Source organism: Bombina bombina, chromosome 11 (assembly GCF_027579735.1).
Source record: "Bombina bombina isolate aBomBom1 chromosome 11, aBomBom1.pri, whole genome shotgun sequence".
In the NCBI taxonomy this organism is placed as follows: Eukaryota; Metazoa; Chordata; class Amphibia; order Anura; family Bombinatoridae; genus Bombina; species Bombina bombina.
Window position 1 is genome coordinate 126,140,988 of NC_069509.1, and position 21,859 is coordinate 126,162,846.

The following is a 21,859-nucleotide window of genomic DNA, read 5'->3' on the forward strand; positions in this document are numbered from 1 at the left end:
CATAAAGGTACATGAAGAGGACCAGTATAAGCTTGCATTCTCGTTCCAAAAGGTCCAGTATGCATTCCAGAGACTCCAGTTTGGATACATAAATTCAGGACATGAATTTGCAGTATTCATGCATAAGGCTATGCCTGATGCACTGGAAAGGGGGACCTTATTTTATGATGAGGATGTTTTAATCAAACACATAACAGAGCTTAAACACATCCTCAGCCAACTTAAAAGGGCAGGTGTCAAATTATCCCTACAAAAAGCTCAATGGTGCCGCACTCGTGTAAACTTCTTGGGACATGAAGTTACTTCTGAAAGCTTAAATCTTCAGAAGAAAAAGGTAGAAGCTATAATAAATTCTAAGAACCCAACTAACTTAAAGAAATTGAGATCATTCCTGGGTATGATGAATTATTCTTGCAAATGTAGCTAAACCACTACTACTTCTTCTAAAGAAAGATGTGAAATGGCACTGGAGTGAGTATCAAGAGACAGCCATCAGAGAGCTGAAGAGAAAACTCACTCAAGCACCTTGCTTAGCGTACCCTGAAGGGGGTAAATCTTTCTTCTTAGAGACAGGTTACACAGATATAAGCATGAGTGCTGTTTATACCAAAAGCATGATCATTTAAGCAAAGTCATTGCTTATGTGAGCAAAACTCTATCCCCAGAAGAAATAAAATTTAGCGATTGCAAAAAAGCCCTCTTATCCACTGTATGGGCTCTACAAAATTTCCGTAGCTATATACAGGGCGAGAAAATTATTGTAGAAATGGACCACCAGCCTTTGCTATATCTGCAAAGTGAGAGAATAAGAGATGGAAATTTGTCTAATAGCCGCATAAGAGCTTGGACTCTTTTCTTACAAGGCTGGCCATTAGAAATTCACTATAAGCAAAACAAAAAGAATCCAGTCGCACAGGAGCTTGCTGAGCTCCATGACTGTACTGCTAGGGATCATGGGGAAGAGTTATCAGAAGATGATTTCCTGGAGGAACAATTACTTTCCCTGTATAAAATATACGAGGACCATTGTCAGACATTACCTTGGGTATATGTTGATGGTTGTTCTTACCATGCCACTATTGATAATGAGCGCAGATTAGTCACTGGCATTGGTATAACTTGGGCCAATGGATTCCCAAACATTTCTGTAGGTTTCAACATTGGACCAAGATCCAGTCAAGTTGCAGAACTCACTGTTGTTCTAAAAACCGTTGAAATGGCTATTGAACATGGTATTCATGGATTTGTGATCATTACTGACTCAAATGACGTGCGTGACAGTTTTGTTGGATACCTGCCAACTTGGAAAAGAAATGGCATGCAGAAAACTAACAAAAAAACAGTCAAACATAGCAAGTTGTTCTGCGAAATTGATAATCTAGTGGTGTCCAATGATTTAACCATACACAGGAAGAAGACAAAGGGTCATTCCAGGGTTCTAGGTCCTGATAAGGAAGGCAATGATCTTGCGGATTCATTAGCCAAACAAGGAGCCATAACTGGAGAACTCCTTAATATTGACCACTTAATGGGTGCAATTCAGGTAGAAGCCATTGCCAGAAACCAGACTAAACAACAGAGTGAGCCTAACCTGGTACAATAGAGTCAGGATTCTCCTAGAGAGGACCTGATCGCTAGTCAAAAAGAAGACCCCATTGTAGGCATCTTCTATAAACACATAGAAGATCCTGAAAGCAACCCCATCTCAAAAGATGATTGTATTGTCAAGGATGATCTTAGAATCTTTATGAAGTCCAAATCACAATTTAAGTTACAGGATGGTTTGTTAATTAGAACCTCCAAAACTGGCATCCAGCAATGGGTGGTACCTACAAAGTTCAGAGGTCTAATGCTTCAATATACCCATGATGCTCCCATATCTGGTCATTGTGGAGCCAAATTAATGTATGAAATATTGCGTGATTTTGGCCACACATGTTGAAGGATGTTCAAATCTACTGTCAAGGTTGTTTAATCTGTCCACAGTTCCAACCCACTGCACCAACGCATAGAGCGCCATTGCAGAAAAGGGGGATGGTAATGCCATGGTCAGATATACAAATTGATTTTATTGGTCCAGTGACTAGGTCATCAAGAGGTAACAAATACATGTTGACAGTAACATGCCTATTCACTAAATGGGTAGAGTGCATCAGTGCACCTAACAATAGTGCTGAAACATGCACAGCATTTTTCATCAACCACATGTTTTCCAGATTTGGTTTGCCCTAAAGAATCGAATCCGATCGGGGAACCCACTTCACTAGCGAAGTGATGACCAAGATGTGGAAAATACTAGGGGTCAAAAGAAAGCTCCATATTGCATATAGAGCTGCCTCAAGTTGTGGTGTAGAGCGTTACAACCCATCCATTGTGAAAATCCTCAAAACTTTTGAGTGAAACGGGTGAGTGAGTGAAACGGGTAAAGACTGAGATGTAAAATTACCTCTAGTCCTAATGGCATTAAGAGCAACTCCAAGTAGTGCTACCAAGATGCCACCTTTTGAATTGATGACTGGTAGAAGAATGTTTCTACCTCAGCATCTACTGTACCTTACATCAGACCAGAACTTGATAAACGCTGCCAATACGCATCAATATGTGGAGAACTTAAGAAAGCACCTGCAATATGCCTTTGCATTTGCTCAAAGGAACTTAGAGAAAGCTGCAACTGACACTAAAACCTATTATGATCTCAAAATGTCCAAAAGGGAATATGAAATAAATGACAAAGTTTATCTTTATAACTTTGGAAGAGATCAGGTTAAGGAGAAGAAATTTCTTCCATCATGGAAGGGTCCTTTTATCGTTACTGACAAAATATCTCCAGTCGCCTATAAAATTAGGATCCCTTAAAAACGATACTTTTACGGATAAATGGGTCCATATTAATCAGTTGCGAGCATGCCATCCTAGATCCCAACTACAAGTCAAAGAGGGAGAATGAAGTGTCATATCCCCAAATGCATTAAACATATTGTAGTTTAAAGATGCCTAGCTAATGAGCATAAGGGCTCAAAAATAACGGACTTTCTTTATAGAAGGCTGTCTATAATGCATACTGTCAACACACTCATCAAGTACCACTGACTTTAAGCCAATTCAAATACATGTGTCCTACATCTATTTAAAATTGGAAGGGGGAATTATGGCAAGGTATCTGTGAGTAACATTAAATAAACTACAGATGTATCATAGAATCTAATATTCCATTTTGAAGTGAATTGGTCTCATAACAGACCAGCCCCAACCCCCTTTTTCCTGATTACAATACATCCAAATGAGAACAAAGGGAAAACATTTGGTCTCATTAGTTCAGACAGTCATTTAACAAATCAGGCAGTTATCTCAAAGAGATGTTCACCATGTGGCTGCTCTATTTAAAGTTGATTTCCTGCCCAAGATGGGTAATAAACTTATCAGACCCCTGTAAATAAATAGACATGGCTTAAGTGTATGCAAGAGTTGATTACCCCTGCCGTGTTGAATCCACAAATTCTAGATATTACGTCTAGATGAAGATTAGTTAACAGAGACACGTGTCTTGCATTGTAACTCTCAAATTCATTTTAAATTACAACTTGTGTTTAAATTTCAAGTAAAATATACTTCAGTATTATATAAATATCTATATATGGATCTGAGAAATGCATTTCAGGTTTGCAATAGATTTGATGGATAACATATTCTTATATTTTTCAGGCATCTAATAAGTACATATGTTTTTTGTGTTTTAAATAGTGTCATGTGTTTTATACACTCAGCAAGAAATGTGCAGATATGAAATATTTATATGGGATAGTAATAAATATGAAACCACTGAAACCACATATGATTGCTGATCTCAAGGTTTATATGTAATATAAGATAATGGCTGAGATATTAATTGGATCCATGCTAAGAGTATTAAAGTCCTTTTTAATACCCATATATTTTAAATGTATAAGAATTACTTTGTATTATGAGAAATATATCATATCTGGTCTTGAAATGCTCAGGATGAGTGGTGTGACGTGGTCCACTACATATGGTACATGTGACTTATTAATACTAGGAAATATAATACAGTGTAAAAATATATATGAATCTATATTAAACTGTAGCAGCATTGATAGTAAAACTGCATTTCTAGTTATCTGCTGCCACCTATAGTTCAAAATTGGTATTACAACCAAAAGGCATTTGGCTACTCAGGGAGGCGTTTCCCAAAATAACCTATGAGATGTTCAGATCCAAGTGCGAATCAAAGACAAGCTCCGAGGGCCTATCATACAGTTTCACAAATGATTAGAATAATAAAGGTGGTGATTATCATGTTATATAACCTCATGCTGGCTGGCTGGCTGGCTGTTTGCTGAATTTTTGACTGATAACTTGCTGCCTTGGAACACAGTCACTATAAGCAAAATTGGGCTACCTTTTATTATCCATACAGCAATACCTTTATTCATATGAGGTGAAACAAGACATTCTGGAAACTGAATTATTGATTTGGTTATTTTTGGTAAAGTATACGCGATTGTTAAATATGTATATATATATATATATATATATATATATATATATATATAATATTTAAATCAAAGGTGTTTGGTAACTATAACTAGATTGCAGTTAGTAATTTTAAAAGGGCACAATTTGTATTTTAAGTTATATCCATAGTCCTATGTAGTCTTAACTAGTCATTATTGCTAAATAATTTATTTACTAGACAGGGTTTTATACTCCAGATTTATAGGTCAGTTATTATAGTGAACTCTTTCAGAACTGTACATAAACTGGTTATTGTGATTATATCCCTGGTAGTTATTAATTAAGCATAGTAATTTGGTGATCCATATTGAGCATTGAACTAGAGTTATTGGTTAATAACAGAAGATTCTGGTATTTTATTGTGGTATTTTAATGCGATTATTGTGAATAAAGTAAATTGTAAAGATATATTTTTATGATCTTTGTAAGGATATTATAACAGCATACGTGTGTTTCATCTGATTTATAATCTGGTTTTCTATAAATATAATTCAATGTGTTTATAACTTTAACTAATAAAAAGAATTTAGGAATTTATATTGATTTTAATTGTTTCGTATATGCATTTTATTGGGGGTTTGTTTTAAAGAATAATTATTAAATATATTGTATTATAACCCGGCCATATACTGACAAGACTTTGGCATGCTCTTTTCTCATGGATACCATAGTTGAGTCTTGCACACATGTCCTACAGGGTATGCATCTGACTGTGCACTGTTAAAATACAGTTTTAGAGTCACATACACACCTCCTTCAAGGCAAGCATCTGACTTTGCACTGTTTAGATACAGTTATATAGTTAGATACATGCCTCCTACGGGACATGCATCTCTCTGGCCCCAGTTTTAATACAGTTTGAGAGTCACATACACACCTCCTACAGGGCAAGCATCTGACTTTGCACTGTTTAGATACAGTTATATAGTTAGATACATGACTCTTACAGGGTGTGCATCTCTTAGTCCACTGTTTAAATAGAGTTTAAGAGTAAAAAACATGCATCCTACAGGGCATGCATCCCACTGTGCATTGTTTAAATACAGTTTCACAATAAGTATAAGAAGGAATTCCGCATTTTAACAGTGTTTTGCTATACACTTGTTGCCGCTACCTCTCTGTAGATTTTTGACTATACAGTACCATGATGGCCAGCTACTTGATTATAGAACTGGCTAGCCTGTTACCTACCTTTAGAACCTGGTAGTCAATTATCTGTCAATAGTACTGCAGTTCATTACCTGCTTATAGTGTTTGGTGGTTCTTACCTGTCTATAGTTCTTACAGTATCTGCTGGCCTATTAGCTGCATACAGTATCTGATGGCTTGTTACCTGCTTATAGCATCTGTTACCTGCGTTGTACCTTGTAGCCATATCCTGCTTTTAGTGCCTGGTGACCTGCTACTTGCCTATAGTTCCTTCTGGCCTGTCAACTAAATACTTTACTAAAACACAATACATGGGGCTTGATTATATCACAGCCAAAATGGTTTCTTTTTTTTTTCTTTTTTCAAAAAGACATTTTTTATTGAGGACATGCCTTTCTCAAACATGAACATAAACAGAATCTATATTTAACAAAGCATGAAAGGTGCATTCTTATGTGCAGGGTTCTATTACCGCTGTCAATAACTGAGAATAGGAGCTTCTCCCTGTGTGGGAGTCCTCGTTTTTACAGAGGTCACCTTATGCATATACAATGAACTCTTAGGGGTATACAGGTGTATATCATCAGTCTACAAAGGTGTAATCCTTAGGGTAACAAACCAGTCAGAGGAAGTAATCGGTTAGCATGGCATTACTCAGTGTGCTGTGGACCGGGGGTTCTCCGACCCCTATCCGCTTGTTATCTGGTAGCTAGAGCTCTGGACTACTGTCTTAGCTCCTAGACAGGGGTGGGGGCAAGAGGTGAATATGGGGGTCATGGGTGAAGGTGGCTGGAGGGGGTGCGTTCCTATCTCTCTACCCTCTCCCCAGTGTCTAGACTCCAATATTAGGGGTCGGGCGGGTCAGCATAGATTCCCAGGGCTCCCAGATTACGCAATAATTGCTCAGTTGTCTTCTCTCTCTAGCAACGTAGTTTTCCATATTTTTAATATAGTTCACATTCTCAATTACGCTCTGTAGTCTAGGGGGTTGGCTCTTTTTCCAGTTCCTGGCTATAAGCAATTTAGCAGAGATGAGAATATAGATCAAGAGGTTTTGTTTAGTTTTAGGGAGCTTGTCTACATCAAAATGGTTTCTTAAGTTGTCAACAGATAAATTATGTAGAAAAAAAGTTGTGAAAAACTTACAACTGGAACAGGATCTCTTTCATGGTTTAAAAATACTGGAGAATCAGTTTTATAATGTAGATGAGGCTTGTCTACCTTGATGCCTACCTGCAGAGAAAGGTATGAATGCATCCTTTTTAACAAATTTCCCATTTGCATCCAGGAAGTGATGAGGGTTAAACCTATAGGGTGTATCCCACTGAGATTTGTCATACAACACAGAGGTAAGCATAGGAATGACTTCCGTGCCCTGATGGAGACAAAACATACATTTTATTACTGAAATAGTGGAATTTTATATAAATATATAGTTTATATTATTAGATTTGGTGCATTACTCCCTTGCTGTTTAGACTGTGTTTCTTTCTACTATAATCAGCATTTTATTAAGGATTTATGCTACCCTGTGCCTTTACAGTTGTAATGCCGTCTCTCAGGGTGTTCACTGATTTCTACTACATTTTTTCTCCTATTTTCTATAATTACTCAATAGTACAGTGCACAGGAATTCTACAAATACTGCCCTAAGGGCCCACCAGCATATCAACTATCATGCCAATGTCAGGGATTGATCCCTAGTCCTGTAGCTTCCCTCAGAGTTAAGGGATGGCTCAAGCTTTAGGCTGATTTTTAAATAGCTGCTTCCTGCACTGACTGGCTTTCTGGCTACACCTGCCTGCCAGCTGTAGATTGTTTACTTATCAGTACAGGCTATTTAAGCCTTCTTCCCTAGTCACTCCCTGCCCACTAATTGCATGTGCTTTTTCCTGTTCTGCATCCTGTTGTCTGCTTCTCTGAGAGTTTATGTTGAAATATGGTTTATTATTATATAGTAATCCACATATACATTGATGGTACACCAACTATACATATAACATACAACTCGTAACCAGTTTAAAGAACATTATAATATAAAACCTGGTATTAACAAATACCGTAAGGTAAGGGAGAGAGGGTGGTAAGATAGGTTGAGTGTTTCCAGTTAGTTCAACTGTCCACTTCCTCCTTCTGTGGATCAAAGTTCTCTAATGGCCTTCTAAGAGTTCTCAGATCTATCCCTTAACTGTCCCCAAAAGAGGGAGAATATTGTCCATTCAATAGTACTCATCGTAATAATTTATACACTCTTGTATAATGTGCAGAGAAAACAATATTAAAGAAACATTTTTACTAAGAATTCAAATTAACTTGGTAATTATCTGTTGAATTCTGAGAGTTTTGGTTTACTCGTCTAAGCTGTGTAAATAAATCTCCCAACTATTTGGTAGATCTTAAATCTAATGGGGGTGTTGGGTAATGATTTAGTGTATCTATCATGCCTCTGTTGCTACGGGTCTACTGTTCTCTCCCTGTTTGTTGTTTCACAAGTATCTTTGTTCATTATCCAGTAGAACCATATCTTTTGTAAATGCTCTGAGGTACCCTGTATCCAGGATGCTGATTGTGACATAGAATGGATATTATTAATGTTATTAATAACTTCTGGCCATGAGGGGGTTCCCATATTCCAGTGCTTGGCAATACAGATCCTAGTCGCCGTACATAAAATTCGAATAAATGTGTGAAATTGCACGGTTAAAAGATTTATCAGGTTTATGCAGTAGAGCTTGGGAAGCTGACAAAGAGAAGGGTTCACTAAGTAAAGTGCTCAACATGTTGGACAGTTTATCCCAAACTGTCTACACCTTTGGGCATTCCCATCACATGTGGATATAATCTCCTATTTCAGAACATCCTCTGTAACATAATCTATTGTGGTGTGGGGATTAGTGTGAGGATCTTAACGGCGTCAGATACCATCTAGAGGAGGTTTTAATACAATTTTCTATAAGGTCTGCACTCAACAAGCCTTTACTGAATTTATAAAAAATCCTAGTCCATGTATCCCTGTTGTATACCTCCCCTATGTCTCTTTCCTATTTCTCTAGTAGTGTTGATTTTGTGTTATTCTTGGCTTCTTGTAATACCAGATATAGCTGGTAATTATTTTCTTATGTCTAGTGGAAGTGCTGCATAGGAATTCTAGTGTGTGTATGGTTGGAAGGTCTGGTGTTGGCGGTACCTTGAAATATCTGATGATATTTGGAGGTACAGATACCAATGTAATTTGTAAGGTTGCAATTTGTCCTTTACCTGGGTAAATGGAAGCATCTGTCCCCTATCCAAAAAGTCAGCTACTCTATACAGCCCCTTGTTTTCACATTTTCCTATGTGTCTTTGGGATTCTGGGGGAATTAGAAGTCCCACTGGCAATATTGAAGTGGTTTGTGGTATCAGTCTTAGTGATTTGGTTAGGGATCTCCATAAATGGAGTCCCTAGTAATTTGTTATTTATAAAAGGGTCTATTCTTTTTTGTGGTCGGGTCCCAAAGAATGTCTGCAGGATTGTCATATCCAGCTAGATTGGTTTTAATCTTAGTCCAGGTGGTTTCCTGATAGTTTTTGCCAAATAAAGTTATTTGGGCATGCCTGGCCGCCTGCTAATAATCTAGTACGTTGGGTACACCTACGCCTCCCACTTGTTTATGTTGCTTTAAAATATAAGAAGCAATTTGGGCCGTTTTATTTCACCTATCAAGCATACCATGAGAAGTTGCTTTTTCTCCAGTTCCCCAGATCTTTCCTAATAGATTTAAAGGTTGGGATTTAGTTTGCTTTGTTTAGGTCATTATATGTGCTAGTTTTTTTAACTCCCAGATACGTTATAGATTTTTTTGCCCAAACAAATTCAAAGTTGGTCTCTATTAGTTTTTTAGTATGTGTTGGTAATTTTAGCGGTAAAGCCTCACATTTATCCAGCTTAATTTAGTTTCATCAATGTTAGAAGGATATCGTCTACAAACAATCGGCTAGATTACGAGTTTTACATTATGAAGGGGTGCGGTGCTAACTTGCAAGTTATTGTCACCGCTCACTTACCTACAGCGCTGGAATTACAGGTTTTCCTAAACCCGGCGTTAAAAGGCAAGAAGTGAGCATAGAGCAAAATTGAGCTCCATACCGCACTCCAATACCAGCGCTGCTTAAGTCAGTGGTGAGCTGGTTTTACGTGCTCGTGCACGATTTCCCCCTAGACATCAATGGGGAGAGCCGGCTGAAAAAAAGCCTAACACCTGCAATAAAGCAGCGTAAAACTCTGTAACGCAGCCCCATTGATTCCTATTGGGAAAGAAAATTTATGTTTACACCTAACACCCTAACCTGAATCCTGAGTCTAAACACCCCTAATCTGCCGCCACCGACATTGCTGACACCTACATTATACTTATTAACCCCTAATCTCCCGCCCGCAATGTCGCCGCAACCTAGCTACACTTATTAACCCCTAATCTGCCACCCCCAACGTCGTCGCCACTATACTAAACATATTAACCCCTAAACCGCCACACTCCCACATTGCAAACACTAGTTAAATATTATTAACCCCTAATCTGCTGCCCCTGACATTGCTGACACCTACATTACACTTATTGACCTCTAATCTGCCACCCCCGACACCGCCGCCACCTACATTATACTTATTAACCCCTAATCTGCTGCCCCCAACATCGCTGACACCTACATTATACTTATTAACCCCTAATCTCCCGCCCCAATGTCGCCGCAACCTACTTACACTTATTGACCCCTAATCTGCTGCCCCCAACGTCGCCGCCACTATACTAAACATATTAACCCCTAAACCGCCACACTCCCGCATAGCAAACACTAGTTAAATATTATTAACCCCTAATCTGCCGCTCCTAACATCGCCGCCACCTACCTACATTTATTAACCCCTAATCTGCCGCCCCCAATGTCGCCGCCACTATACTAAATTTATTAACCCCTAAACCTAAGTCTAACCCTAACCTTAACACCCCCTTAAATATAATTAAAATAAATCAAAATAAAAATTACTATCATTAACTAAATAATTCCTATTTAAACTAAATACTTACCTGTAAAATAAACCCTAAGCTAGCTAAAATATAACTAATAGTTACATTGTAGCTAGCTTAGGGTTTATTATTTTTTTTTTTCTCAAAATCTTTTTATTAAGGATTCATAATACAACATACAGCAAAATGCGTAGTTATGCAAAGATGACAGATGACATTCGTCCAGTAAGCACTGTAATACACATTAATGCTAAGAAAAATAAAATAACCAGGTATAATTAAACATGTATCACGGATTCTCATTTTAACCTTTTATAAATTAGTTTTAACAATAACCCCAATGTCTCAATGCCTATAACAGTATCCATGTTAATTTACCTTAACAATTGTTTAATTGTTTAATATCTGTACCAATGTATAAATTGAACCAATAATAGCTACGATCTACAGTATACATGACCTCAGTCAATGTCAAGAGGGGGACTAGAGCTTCCAATTGTAATTCTTTTAATATATTGTTCCCATGTATGTTGCGCTTCAATAAATTGTTCCCTGTTACCGGACAAATATGAACCATACTCTTCCATTTCGATCATGTCTGTAACCTTGTTTTGCCAAAGTTTTATAGAAAATACTTCAGTTGATTTCCAGTTCTGGGCTATCAAAACCTTTGCACTGTTTATCATAATTTTTAATAATGGTTTAAAATGGGCCTGAGAAAGTTTAATAGGTTTATTTAGCAGCTAGACTAAAGGATCCAAGGGGAGAAGAGCCTGAAAAAATATTCTCTATTTCACTAATTATGTTACGCCATAGCGTGTTAATCTGAGAGCACCACCACCACATGTGACTCATGTTACTGCCAACATGCCCGCATCGCCAACAACGATTACTAGTCTTTGGAAACAATTTATATAACCTTTTAGGGGTCAGATACCAACCATGTAGTATTTTGTAGTTTATTTCTTTGATGGATGCAGATGTGGAGGCAGATTTAGTGTTGTGGAAAATGTTAGTTGCAGTCTGGGGGGTAATAACTATCCCTAGCTCTCTCTCCCACATTTCAATTGAACGCGGCAGGTTGCCTGGGGGTGCTTGAGTAATGATATTATAGATGTGTGAGAGACTATGTTTGATTGGAGGTGTGGAAGCATATAGCTGTTCCAGATTTGTTAGTGAACGTACCAGATTTGCGTATTGTTGATGTGTTGTGATATAGTGGTGTATTCTCCTATAAGAGAACCAGTTGGTAGCCCAGTCGTAGCCCATTGCGACCAGTCGCTCTTGAGTGCATAACTGCTCGTTATTTATGAGGTGCATTACTGAAACCTCGTCACTGTCATTTTGTACTTCAGTTGTTTTAGTCAGCGATAGTAGGGAAAACTCACTATTGTGGAGAAGTGATGTTAGAGGACCTGGACATGAAGAAAGGTATGGATTCGCTTTATTAGAAGTGTCCCATATTTTTAGTGTTTCTTGGGTAATTGGGTTATCTATCTGTCTACTCAACACTTGGGAATTTGGGTGCCAACAAACAGAGGGCAAGTCGGTACTGGGGCTTAGGTTTTCCTCCAGTAGAATCCATCTCTTATGGTCTTTGTGTACTCTCCAGTCAAGAAGTCTTTGGAGAAATATGGATCTACGGTAGGAATCAATATCAGGAACGCCTAAGCCTCCCTGTGCTATAGAGCGTGTCATAGTAAGTTTATTTATCCTAGGGGGACGTCTATTCCTATATAATGAACCGAAAAGCCGCTGCATCTGTGAAGTATAAGCACTGGGTAGTTGGATAGGAAGGGTTTGCATAATGTATAACAGGCGCGGAAATGCATTCATTTTAATAGTGTTAATCCTGCCTAACCAGGACAGGTGTTTCCTGGTCCAGGATGATAAGTCTCTCATAAGAATATTCTTAATTGGGATATAATTTAATTTAAATAATGCATCAGAACTGTCCGCTAACTGTATTCCCAAATATCTCAGGGATTCCCTATTCCATTTAAATGGACATATTTTGGTTATGAGTGTTTCCATTTGATGATCCATAGCCACGCCTAACATTTCGGATTTAGAGTTAAAGTTAGATAATTTATGGAATGCCTCCAGTTCTTTCATAAGGGGTGGAATTGTTGTAACTGGATCTATCAAGGAGAAAAGGATGTCATCTGCAAAGAGGGACATCTTGTACTCTTCCCCCTCCACCACAAGACCTCGAACATCTTGGTTTGATCTGATTCTAATCGCCAGGGTTTCAATAAGGCATGTAAATAGCAAGGGGGATAGGGGACAACCCTGTCTGGTGCCGTTTGTAATGCGGAACGGGTTGAGAACCAATCTTGCACTGGGTTTATTATAAAGTGCAAAAATTCTATGTAGTGTCTTATCACTGAACCCAAAAGCCCGTAATGTCATCTCTAGAAAAGGCCATCCGACTCTGTCGAAGGCCTTTTCGGCGTCAGTAGAGAGCCAGATTGAGGGAATATTTTTGGATTTGGCATGCCACATCAAATGTAAGTTGCGCACAGTATTATCCCTGGCTTCGCGATGGGGGACAAAACCGACCTGGTCTTGGTGGATAATCTGAGGTAAAATTAAGTTGAGTCTGTTAGCTATAACCTTGGCAAAAATCTTTATGTCCGTGTTTAGCAGGGAGATTGGTCTATAATTTGGTATTGATGTATTAGGTTTGTTTGGTTTTGGGATCAGAGTTATATTAGCTTGCAAAGCTAAAGGGGGAAATGTTTTGTTTTCGTCTATGTTTTGAAAATATGTTAGGAGATGCGGTATTAGGAGGTCTTTAAAGGTGGCATAGTATGCGTTACCGAAGCCATCTGGACCTGGTGACTTCCCTTTTTTTAGTGATTTAATTACTAGCTTAATTTCCTCAGTTGAGAAGGGTGCATCTAAGTCATCTCTCTGTTCCTCGGTAATTCAGGGAATGTGTAGCTGATTCAGATAGTTTTGTATGTCTGCGTTTGTTGGTGGAGGGATAGTTTGGTCCAAGTTATATAGTGATTCATAATATTGCCTAAAACTGTTTGTTATGTCTTTTGATGTGTACCAATCCTTCCCCTTTTCATCTGTTATATGTAAGATGTACCTGTTGAGCACTTTTTTCCTCAGTTGTCTTGCCAGTAACTTGCCCTGCTTATTAGCGCCTTCATAAAAATGTTTTTTAAGAAATAGCGCATTGCGTTTGGCTTCAGCCCCTAAAAAAAGATTAAGTTGTGCTCTTTTATGCTCTAAGCTGTCAAGGAGGGAGCGGTCTTTGGGAGATATTTTGTGTATGTCTTGAAGTTTATTTAAGTCAGCTAGTAACGAGGTCAAGCAATTCTGGTTTTGTTTGATTTTAGCAGCCTTTATCGCTTTCAGTTCTCCCCTAAGAACACATTTATGAGCATTCCAGATGTGTTGTGGGCAAGTGTTAGGGGTAGCGTTCAGCTCAAAATAGTCATCGATGGACTTAGTTAGCTAGGTTTGTATTAGGGGGTCTTTTAAAAGGGATTCGTCTAATCTCCAAGTCCTCGTTTTGGAAGTATTGATATGAAAGTTAAAAGTACAACTAATCATGGAGTGATCTGACCATGTTATGGGATATATTTCTGAATGAAGGACTTGGGATAGACTAGAGACATCTGTTAACAGGTAGTCTATTCTAGAATAATTTTGGTGGGGATGTGAGTAAAAGGTGTAATCTTTCAGATCCGGATGTTGGATTCGCCAAACATCATGTATTGCAAGGGTCGTTAATTGGGACTTTATAAAGTTAAGGGTTTTGTTAGGGACTGATGACCTTCCTGATGAGCAGTCAATGGTGGGGTCTAGCGCAACATTAAAATCTCCACCCACGAGCAGACTATTTCTAGCAGTGTCTAATATTTTATTACCAATTTGGTAGAAGAATTTGGGAGAATCAAGGCTAGGTGCGTAGATGTTCACCAGGGTTATAGGCTTATTATATAGGACCCCCGAGATAAGTAGGTATCTCCTTTATTTATCTTTAACAATTGAACTAACCTTGAAAGGGATTTTTTATTAATCATTATGCATATTCCATTACGTTTGGAGTCATTAGAAGAGAAATAGACTGGGCCAAATTTTCTGAAGGATGAACGGGGTTCAGACCCCTTCTTAAAGTGGGTCTCTTGAAGCAGAACTACGTCACATTTAAGTCTTTTGTAATCTTGAAACGCCATAGTTCGTTTCTGTGGGATGTTAAACCCCTTGACATTATGTGAAAGAACTTTAATTGTAGTCGTGTTTGCTAACATTGGTATATTCTTGTTCGCACACTATTGCAAAGGACTGGTACAGAGTGAGCTTGTGATTCGTAGTTAAGAAAGGCAACATTGAGGAAATGGCATGAGACATAATAAGTACAGCAAATACAACAATAACATAATGAATTAAACAAAATCTAGAAACTGTTCCAACATATAGTGTATTTTTAAAATGATACACCTTAGTAGGGGGGTAAACGGTGTCACTTAGCGTTCTTGGTAGCTATATAAATGCTATATGAAGACTCAAAGTGGAGACCTAAGGTAAATGTAAAACAGGGGGAGGGATGGGGGAATTAACATGGTATCCCTAATCTCTAATACAGATCATTGTCTATGGGTGACCTTAATGTTGTGTGTCTGAGTTACAAGCTCTACAATATTACACATCTATTAACATAATATTGAGCTGTGTCTAAGCCGTTTGGTTCTTACCCATTACCCAAGTTCAATGTCATCATTGAAGAAAGGGCCACTATTAGTCCATTGGCCACCCAGGGTCGGGTTGAATCTAAAAGGCAAAGTGGATTTAGTCCAGAGTGATAGAATCTTGGCATCTTGGCAAGCATTGTCAGCAATAAAATCAAGGAATGTCTGATGGGGGTGGTTCCGTTTTTCTTCTTTTGGATTGTGACTTGGTCCATTGCGGGCGCTGCTCTTTTGGGAATTCTTGATTTTTATCTTGTCGCGAAGATGAAATTTCCAGAACATCTTCTCCAGGAGGAACAATATTGATATTTAGCTTTTTTGACAAGTTGTCTAGATCTTGGAAGCACTTGTAGATGATCTGGGAGCCATTGTGGGTGATAATTAAACTGAATGGGAATCCCCACCGGTATCTGATATTATTATCTTGCAGGGCTTTAGTGAGAAACCTGATCTCCTTGCGCCTCTGTATGGTTTGCGGGCAGAGGTCTTGGAAAATTTGTATAGTATGATCTCTAAATGTGATGGTTCTTCTTGATCTCGCAGCTTGCCACAGCTCTTCTTTGGTAGTATACCTTAAAAACCTCATGATCACGTCTCTTGGTGGAGATGGTGGTTTAGAGGGGGGTCTGAGTGCTCTGTGGAGCCGTTCAATATCATCATTTTGGAGTGGTGGTGACCTGGGAGTTAAAAAGTGAAACAAATCTGTAACGTAGGATTTTAATTGATCCTGCAAGATCTCTTCAGGAATACCTCTGATCCTGAGGTTATTCCTCCTTTCACGATTGTCCAGATCTTCAAGTTTCTCCTGTAAGGACTGCACCATAGAGTCCTGTATTGAAAGTTGTTGTGTATTTGAGCTTACCATATTATTAAGAGCATCTTGACCCTCCTCAAGGTAATCCAATCTAGAGCCCATTTCGTTTAAATCTTTCTTAAGCTCCCTCATTTCTTCCTTGATGAAAGATTTTAGAGATTCAAGGTCAGTCTTGGATGGAAGGTCTGCAATTTTTGACTGAAGGACAAGTAAGGAGTTATGTTGCAGAGGCATAGATTCCGCCTGCATCTCAATTATAAGCTTTTCCTGTGCTTGCGATTGCTCTATTGGGCCGGTGTCTGGAGAGTGAAAAAAGGTGGACACAGATGGTGTGTTCACTGTTGTTTTGTTGCCCTTTTCTGTCTTAAGGCCCTTGCGTTGGGACATAATGATAACTTGTGATGAGTAAATAGAACAAGTTCTCTGTGAGCCCAAAAGTCTTATGCAAACAGATTAGTTAGTGGTCAGCTGTGTATGAAGGGGTTGACTATAAAATCCCTTTTTGAGCACTAGAAGATGTAACCTCTCAGAGCAAACAGTCCAGCTTTAAGCAATATGGTCTTCCAACAACAATATGGCCTGATTGAGACACCCCCTTAACCTTTAAAATTGCTGCAGTTAACAATAAACACTTTCCAGATTTATAATATAATTTCCAAGTTATATATCTTCTTGTACTCTCACTGCTTAGCCTCCTCCTGCACAGATGTTATGTACCTTTGGAAGCTGCTATGCTTGCAGGCTTAGTGTGTGGTAATTAAGGGGTTAGTAGAGTTTTTACACGCAGGTCACTCTCTGAGGTTATGGCTGAGATAGAGACAGCTGAATATCTGTTAACGTTGCTTGTCTTATTAGAAACTGGAGCCGAGCTTGACCTCTTATAATAAAAGCCTCTCCTGTGCTTATCTGAAGTTGCGGTACATCGTTACCTTTAGTTGGCGGGTACACCGCGTGGCCTGGTGGTTAAAGGCTGTAGTCGGTCTGCGTCTGCACCTCACCCATGCAGGTTCCGGCGACTGATTCCTCAGCTAGAGGTCCGGTGTTAATCACCTCAGATGCGTCTCCACAACGTTTGGATGTAATTAAAGTAAGCAGGAGTGTCCCCTGGCTTACCAGGAAAGATCCAAGATGGCGACCGGACCTCTGCTAGAGCTAATGTCTGGCCATAATCGTACTCAGTGTGAGAATATCCCCAAAAAGCTCACCGGTTCTTGTTAGTAGGTTTAGGGATCTGATGTGGTGTATTTAAGGTCTCCACCTGTGAGTCTTATGTTATATGAGCAGTAACATCACCGGAGCTCTACAAAAACATGGCCATGTCCCAGCACAGCTTGGCTCCGCCCCCAGCTTAGGGTTTATTTTTATTTTACAGGCAAGTTTGTATTTATTTTAACTAGGTGGAATAGTTATTAAATAGTTATTAACTATTTACTACCTAGCTAAAATAAATACAAATTTACCTGTAAAATAAAACCTAACCTGACTTACACTAACACCTAACATTACACAACAATTAAATAAATTCAATTATTTAAATACAATTGCCTAAATTACAAAAACAAACAAACACTAAATTACACAAAAGAAAAAAAGAAATTATCAGATATTTAAACTAATTACACCTAATCTAATAACCCTATCAAAATAAGAAAAGCCCCCCCAAAAATAAAAAACCCTAGCCTAAACTAAACTGCCAATGGCCCTTAAAAGGGCCTTTTGCGGGGCATTTCTCCAAAGAAATCAGCTCTTTTACCTGTAAAAAAAATACAAACACCCCCCCAACAGTAAAACCCACCACCTGTCAGGGTGCCAGGAATAAGACGAGAAGTGCAAAAATAATCACACCTTTATTAATAGCAAAAAATAATAAAAAGTCCACAAGTCAAATAACAAGCCAGGAGTCAAAACCAGAGCTGGTAGTCAGACGAGCCAAGTCAGGAGCCAAAGCGAATAGTCAGACGAGCCGGAATCAGGAACAAGGAAAACAGCAGAGTCAGGAACAAGCCAGAGATCAGGAACCAGGAAGTACGTCAGGCAGCCAGATAATACACAGGAACTCTCACAAACAGGTCTGAGACAGCGCAAAGGCAAAGCATACTGAACAGAGGCCCTTTAAATAATAAGTGATGACATCACAATTCTGAGACTGCATCCTGTCTCACATGAATGATGCACACCAGTCTGGCCATAAAAGGAAGTGCAGAAAATGAGCAGCATCCCCCACAATGCACCATAGTCAGGAAGAGAGGTGAGTAAAATGGCTGCCAGCAGCACATGGCAAACACAACAGGGAGAAAACCCTGACAGTACCCTCTCCTCAACAGGACAAAAGGCTTATTGGGGAAATGGGCATGGAAGGCACGGAGGAGGGCGGGAGCATGAACATCAGAGGAGGGAACCCAAGAACGCTCCTCCGGATCGTAGCCCCTCCAGTGAACCAAATACTGTAGACGGCCCCTGGACATACGAGAGTCAATAATGCTGCTGACCTCATACTCCTTATGGTTGTCAACAAAGATAGGACGGGGACGAGGCAACACAGTGGTAAACCGATTACAAACCAATGGTTTCAAGAGGGAGACATGAAAAACATTGGAGATGCGCATAGCAGGAGGAAGGTCAAGAGCGTAGGCCACAGGATTAACCCATCGGAGTATTCGAAAAGGACCAACATAACAGGGAGCCAATTTATTGGAAGGCACACGAAGGTTCAAGTTGCGGGAGGACAGCCAAACTCTCTCACCAACCTGGTAGGAAGGTGCGGGCCAACGTCTACGATCAGCCTGGAACTTTTGGCGCTGCATAGAATGATGAAGGCAATCCTGAATCTGCACGCACGTGGAACGGAGTTGCCGGAGATGCTCCTCCAAAGCCGGAATACCCTGAGACATGAATGAATCGGGCAACAAGGATGGTTGAAACCCATAATTCGCCATGAACGGGGATAACTTGGAGGAAGCATTAATAGCACTATTACGAGCAAACTCTGCCCAAGGTAACAGTTCAGACCAATTATTGTGGTGATCTGAGACATAGCAACAGAGGAACTGTTCCAGTGCTTGATTAGACCGTTCCGCAGCCCCATTGTATTGAGGGTGATATGCAGAGGAGAAGGAAAGCTGGATCCCCATTTGAGCACAAAAGGAACGCCAAAATCTTGAGACAAACTGGCTACCCCGGTCCGACACTATCTCCTTGGGTAACCCATGTAAATGGAAGACCTCCCGGGCAAAAATTGATCCAAGCGGTGATCCTGTTCATCCATCCTGGAAATGATGGCAGGTAAAGGTGGATTATTAGCACCATCAGGATTCATGTCCTTTGCGTAATGTCAGGGTGCCAGGAATCAGACTAAGATGAGAAGTGCAAAAATAATCACACCTTTATTAATAGCAAAAAATAATAAATAGTCCACAGGTCAAATAACAAGCCAGGAGTCAAACCCAGAGCTGGTAGTCAGACAAGCCAAGTCAGGAGCCAAAGCGAATAGTCCGATGAGCCAGAATCAGGAACAAGGAAAACAGCAGAGTCAGGAACAAGACAGAGATCAGGAACCAGGAAGGACGTCAGGCAGCCAGATAATACACAGGAACTCTCACAAACAGGTCTGAGACAACGCAAAGGCAAAGCATACTGAACAGAGGCCCTTTAAATAATAAGTGATGTCATCACAATTCTGAGACTGCATCCTGTCTCACATGGATGATGCACACCAGTCTGGCCATAAAAGAAAGTGCAGGAAATGAGCAGCATCCCCCACAATGCACCATAGTCAGGAAGAGAGTTGAGTAAAATGGCTGCCAGCAGCACATGGCAAACACAACAGGGAGAAAACCCTGACACCACTTACACAACCAACCCCCCAAATAAAATACTAACTAAAAAAACCTAAGCTCCCCATTGCCCTGAAAAGGGCATTTAGCTCTTTTTCAGCCCAAACCCTAATCTAAAACTAAAACCCACCCAATAAACCCTTAAAAAAACCTAACACTAACCCCCAAAGATCCACTTACAGTTTTGAAGACCGAACATCCATCCTAAACGAAGCCTAGTTAACAGGGAGAAGTCCTCAGCGAAGTGGCAAGAAGTCCTCAACGAAGCCAGGAGAAGTCTTCATCCAAGCCGGCAGAAGTGGTCCTCTAGACGGGTAGAAATCTTCATCCAGACAGCATCTTCTATCTTCATCCATCCGGCGCGGAGCGGGTCCATCTTCAAGACATCCGGCGCGAAGCATCCTCTTCTTCCGATGACTAAAGACGAATTAAGGTTTCTTTAACCCTTTAAGTGCTACGCACTTTCCTACCTGGGTGCTAAGATTTTTTAATGTTTTTTTTTTTAATTTTTTTATTTTTTGAACAATTTATTTTTTTACTTTTTTATTTTTTTCAGACCCCCAAGACTTACACTGTTGGAAAGGTTAGGCGATTATCTTTCCAATGGTGGGTCTTGGGGGTCTGTAGCTGCTTAGATGCCCCCTGCTCCTATACTTAACATTGTTAAGTATAAATAAAGTTGCACAGTGACGTCATCACGCAAAACGGGAAGCCCCAGCGATGCCTGTCACTCTACAGGCATGATCGCTGGGGTAGGAGCGGGTGGGAGCCCCCAGATCTCCCTCAAGGTGGGAGAGTGCTAGTGACGGCTCTGAGCCGTCATTAGCACCAGAGTGGGAAACTCTGTGACGGCTCAGAGCCGTCATTAGCACTCAAAGGGTTAAATGACGTCATCCAAGATGACGTCCCTTTGATTCCGATTGGCTGATAGAATTCTATCAGCCTATCAGAATTAAAGGTGAAAAAATCCTATTGGCTGATGCAATCAGCCAATAGGATTGAGCTTCAATCCTATCGGCTAATCCAATCAGTCAATAGGATTGAACTTGCATTCTATTGGCTTATTGGAACAGCCAATAGAATGCAAGCTCAACCCTATTGGCTGATTGGATCAGCCAGTAGGATTGGAGCTTAATCCTATTGGATGATTGCATCAGCCAATAAGATTTTTTTCACCTTTAATTCCGATTGGCTGATAGAATTCTATCAGCCAATCGGAACTAAAGGGACGCCATCTTGGATGACGTCATTTAAAGGAACCTTCATTCGTCTTTAGTCGTCGGAAGAAGAGGATGCTCTGCGCCGGATGTCTTGAAGATGGAGCTGCTCCGCGCCGGATGGATGAAGATAGAAGATACCGCCTGGATGAAGACTTCTGCCCGTCTGGAGGACCACTTCTGCCGGCTTGGATGAAGACTTCTCCCGGCTTCGTTGAGGACTTCTTGCCACTTCGCTGAAGACTTCTCCCAGTTTCGTTGAGGATGAATGTCCGGTCTTCAAAACTGTAAGTAGATCTTCGGGGGTTAGTGTTAGTTTTTTTTAAGGGTTTATTGGGTGGGTTTTAGTTTTAGATTAGGCCTTTTGGGCAATTGAAAAAGAGCTAAATGCCCTTTTAAGGGCAATGCCCATACAAATGCCCTTTTCAGGGCAATGGGGAGCTTAGGTTTTTTAGTTAGGATTTTATTTGGGGGGTTGATTGTGTGGGTGGTGGGTTTTACTGTTGGGGGGGTGTTTGTAGTGTTTGTATTTTTGTTACAGGTAAAAGAGCTGATTTCTTTGGGGCAATTGTCCCTCAAAAGGCCCTTTTAAGGGCTA

General features: G+C 39.9%; 1 protein-coding gene across 1 annotated transcript in view; it reads right to left on the bottom strand.

Moving 5' to 3' along the window:
* The window catches only part of LOC128642239 (cytochrome P450 2K1), a 249,745-nt gene that overhangs the window by 20,333 nt on the left and 207,553 nt on the right, over positions 1-21,859 (bottom strand). Inside the window, exon 8 of the mRNA XM_053694937.1 lies at positions 6,916-7,057. Coding sequence (XP_053550912.1) covers positions 6,916-7,057 — 142 coding nt within the window. The remainder of the gene's footprint in view (positions 1-6,915; positions 7,058-21,859) is intronic.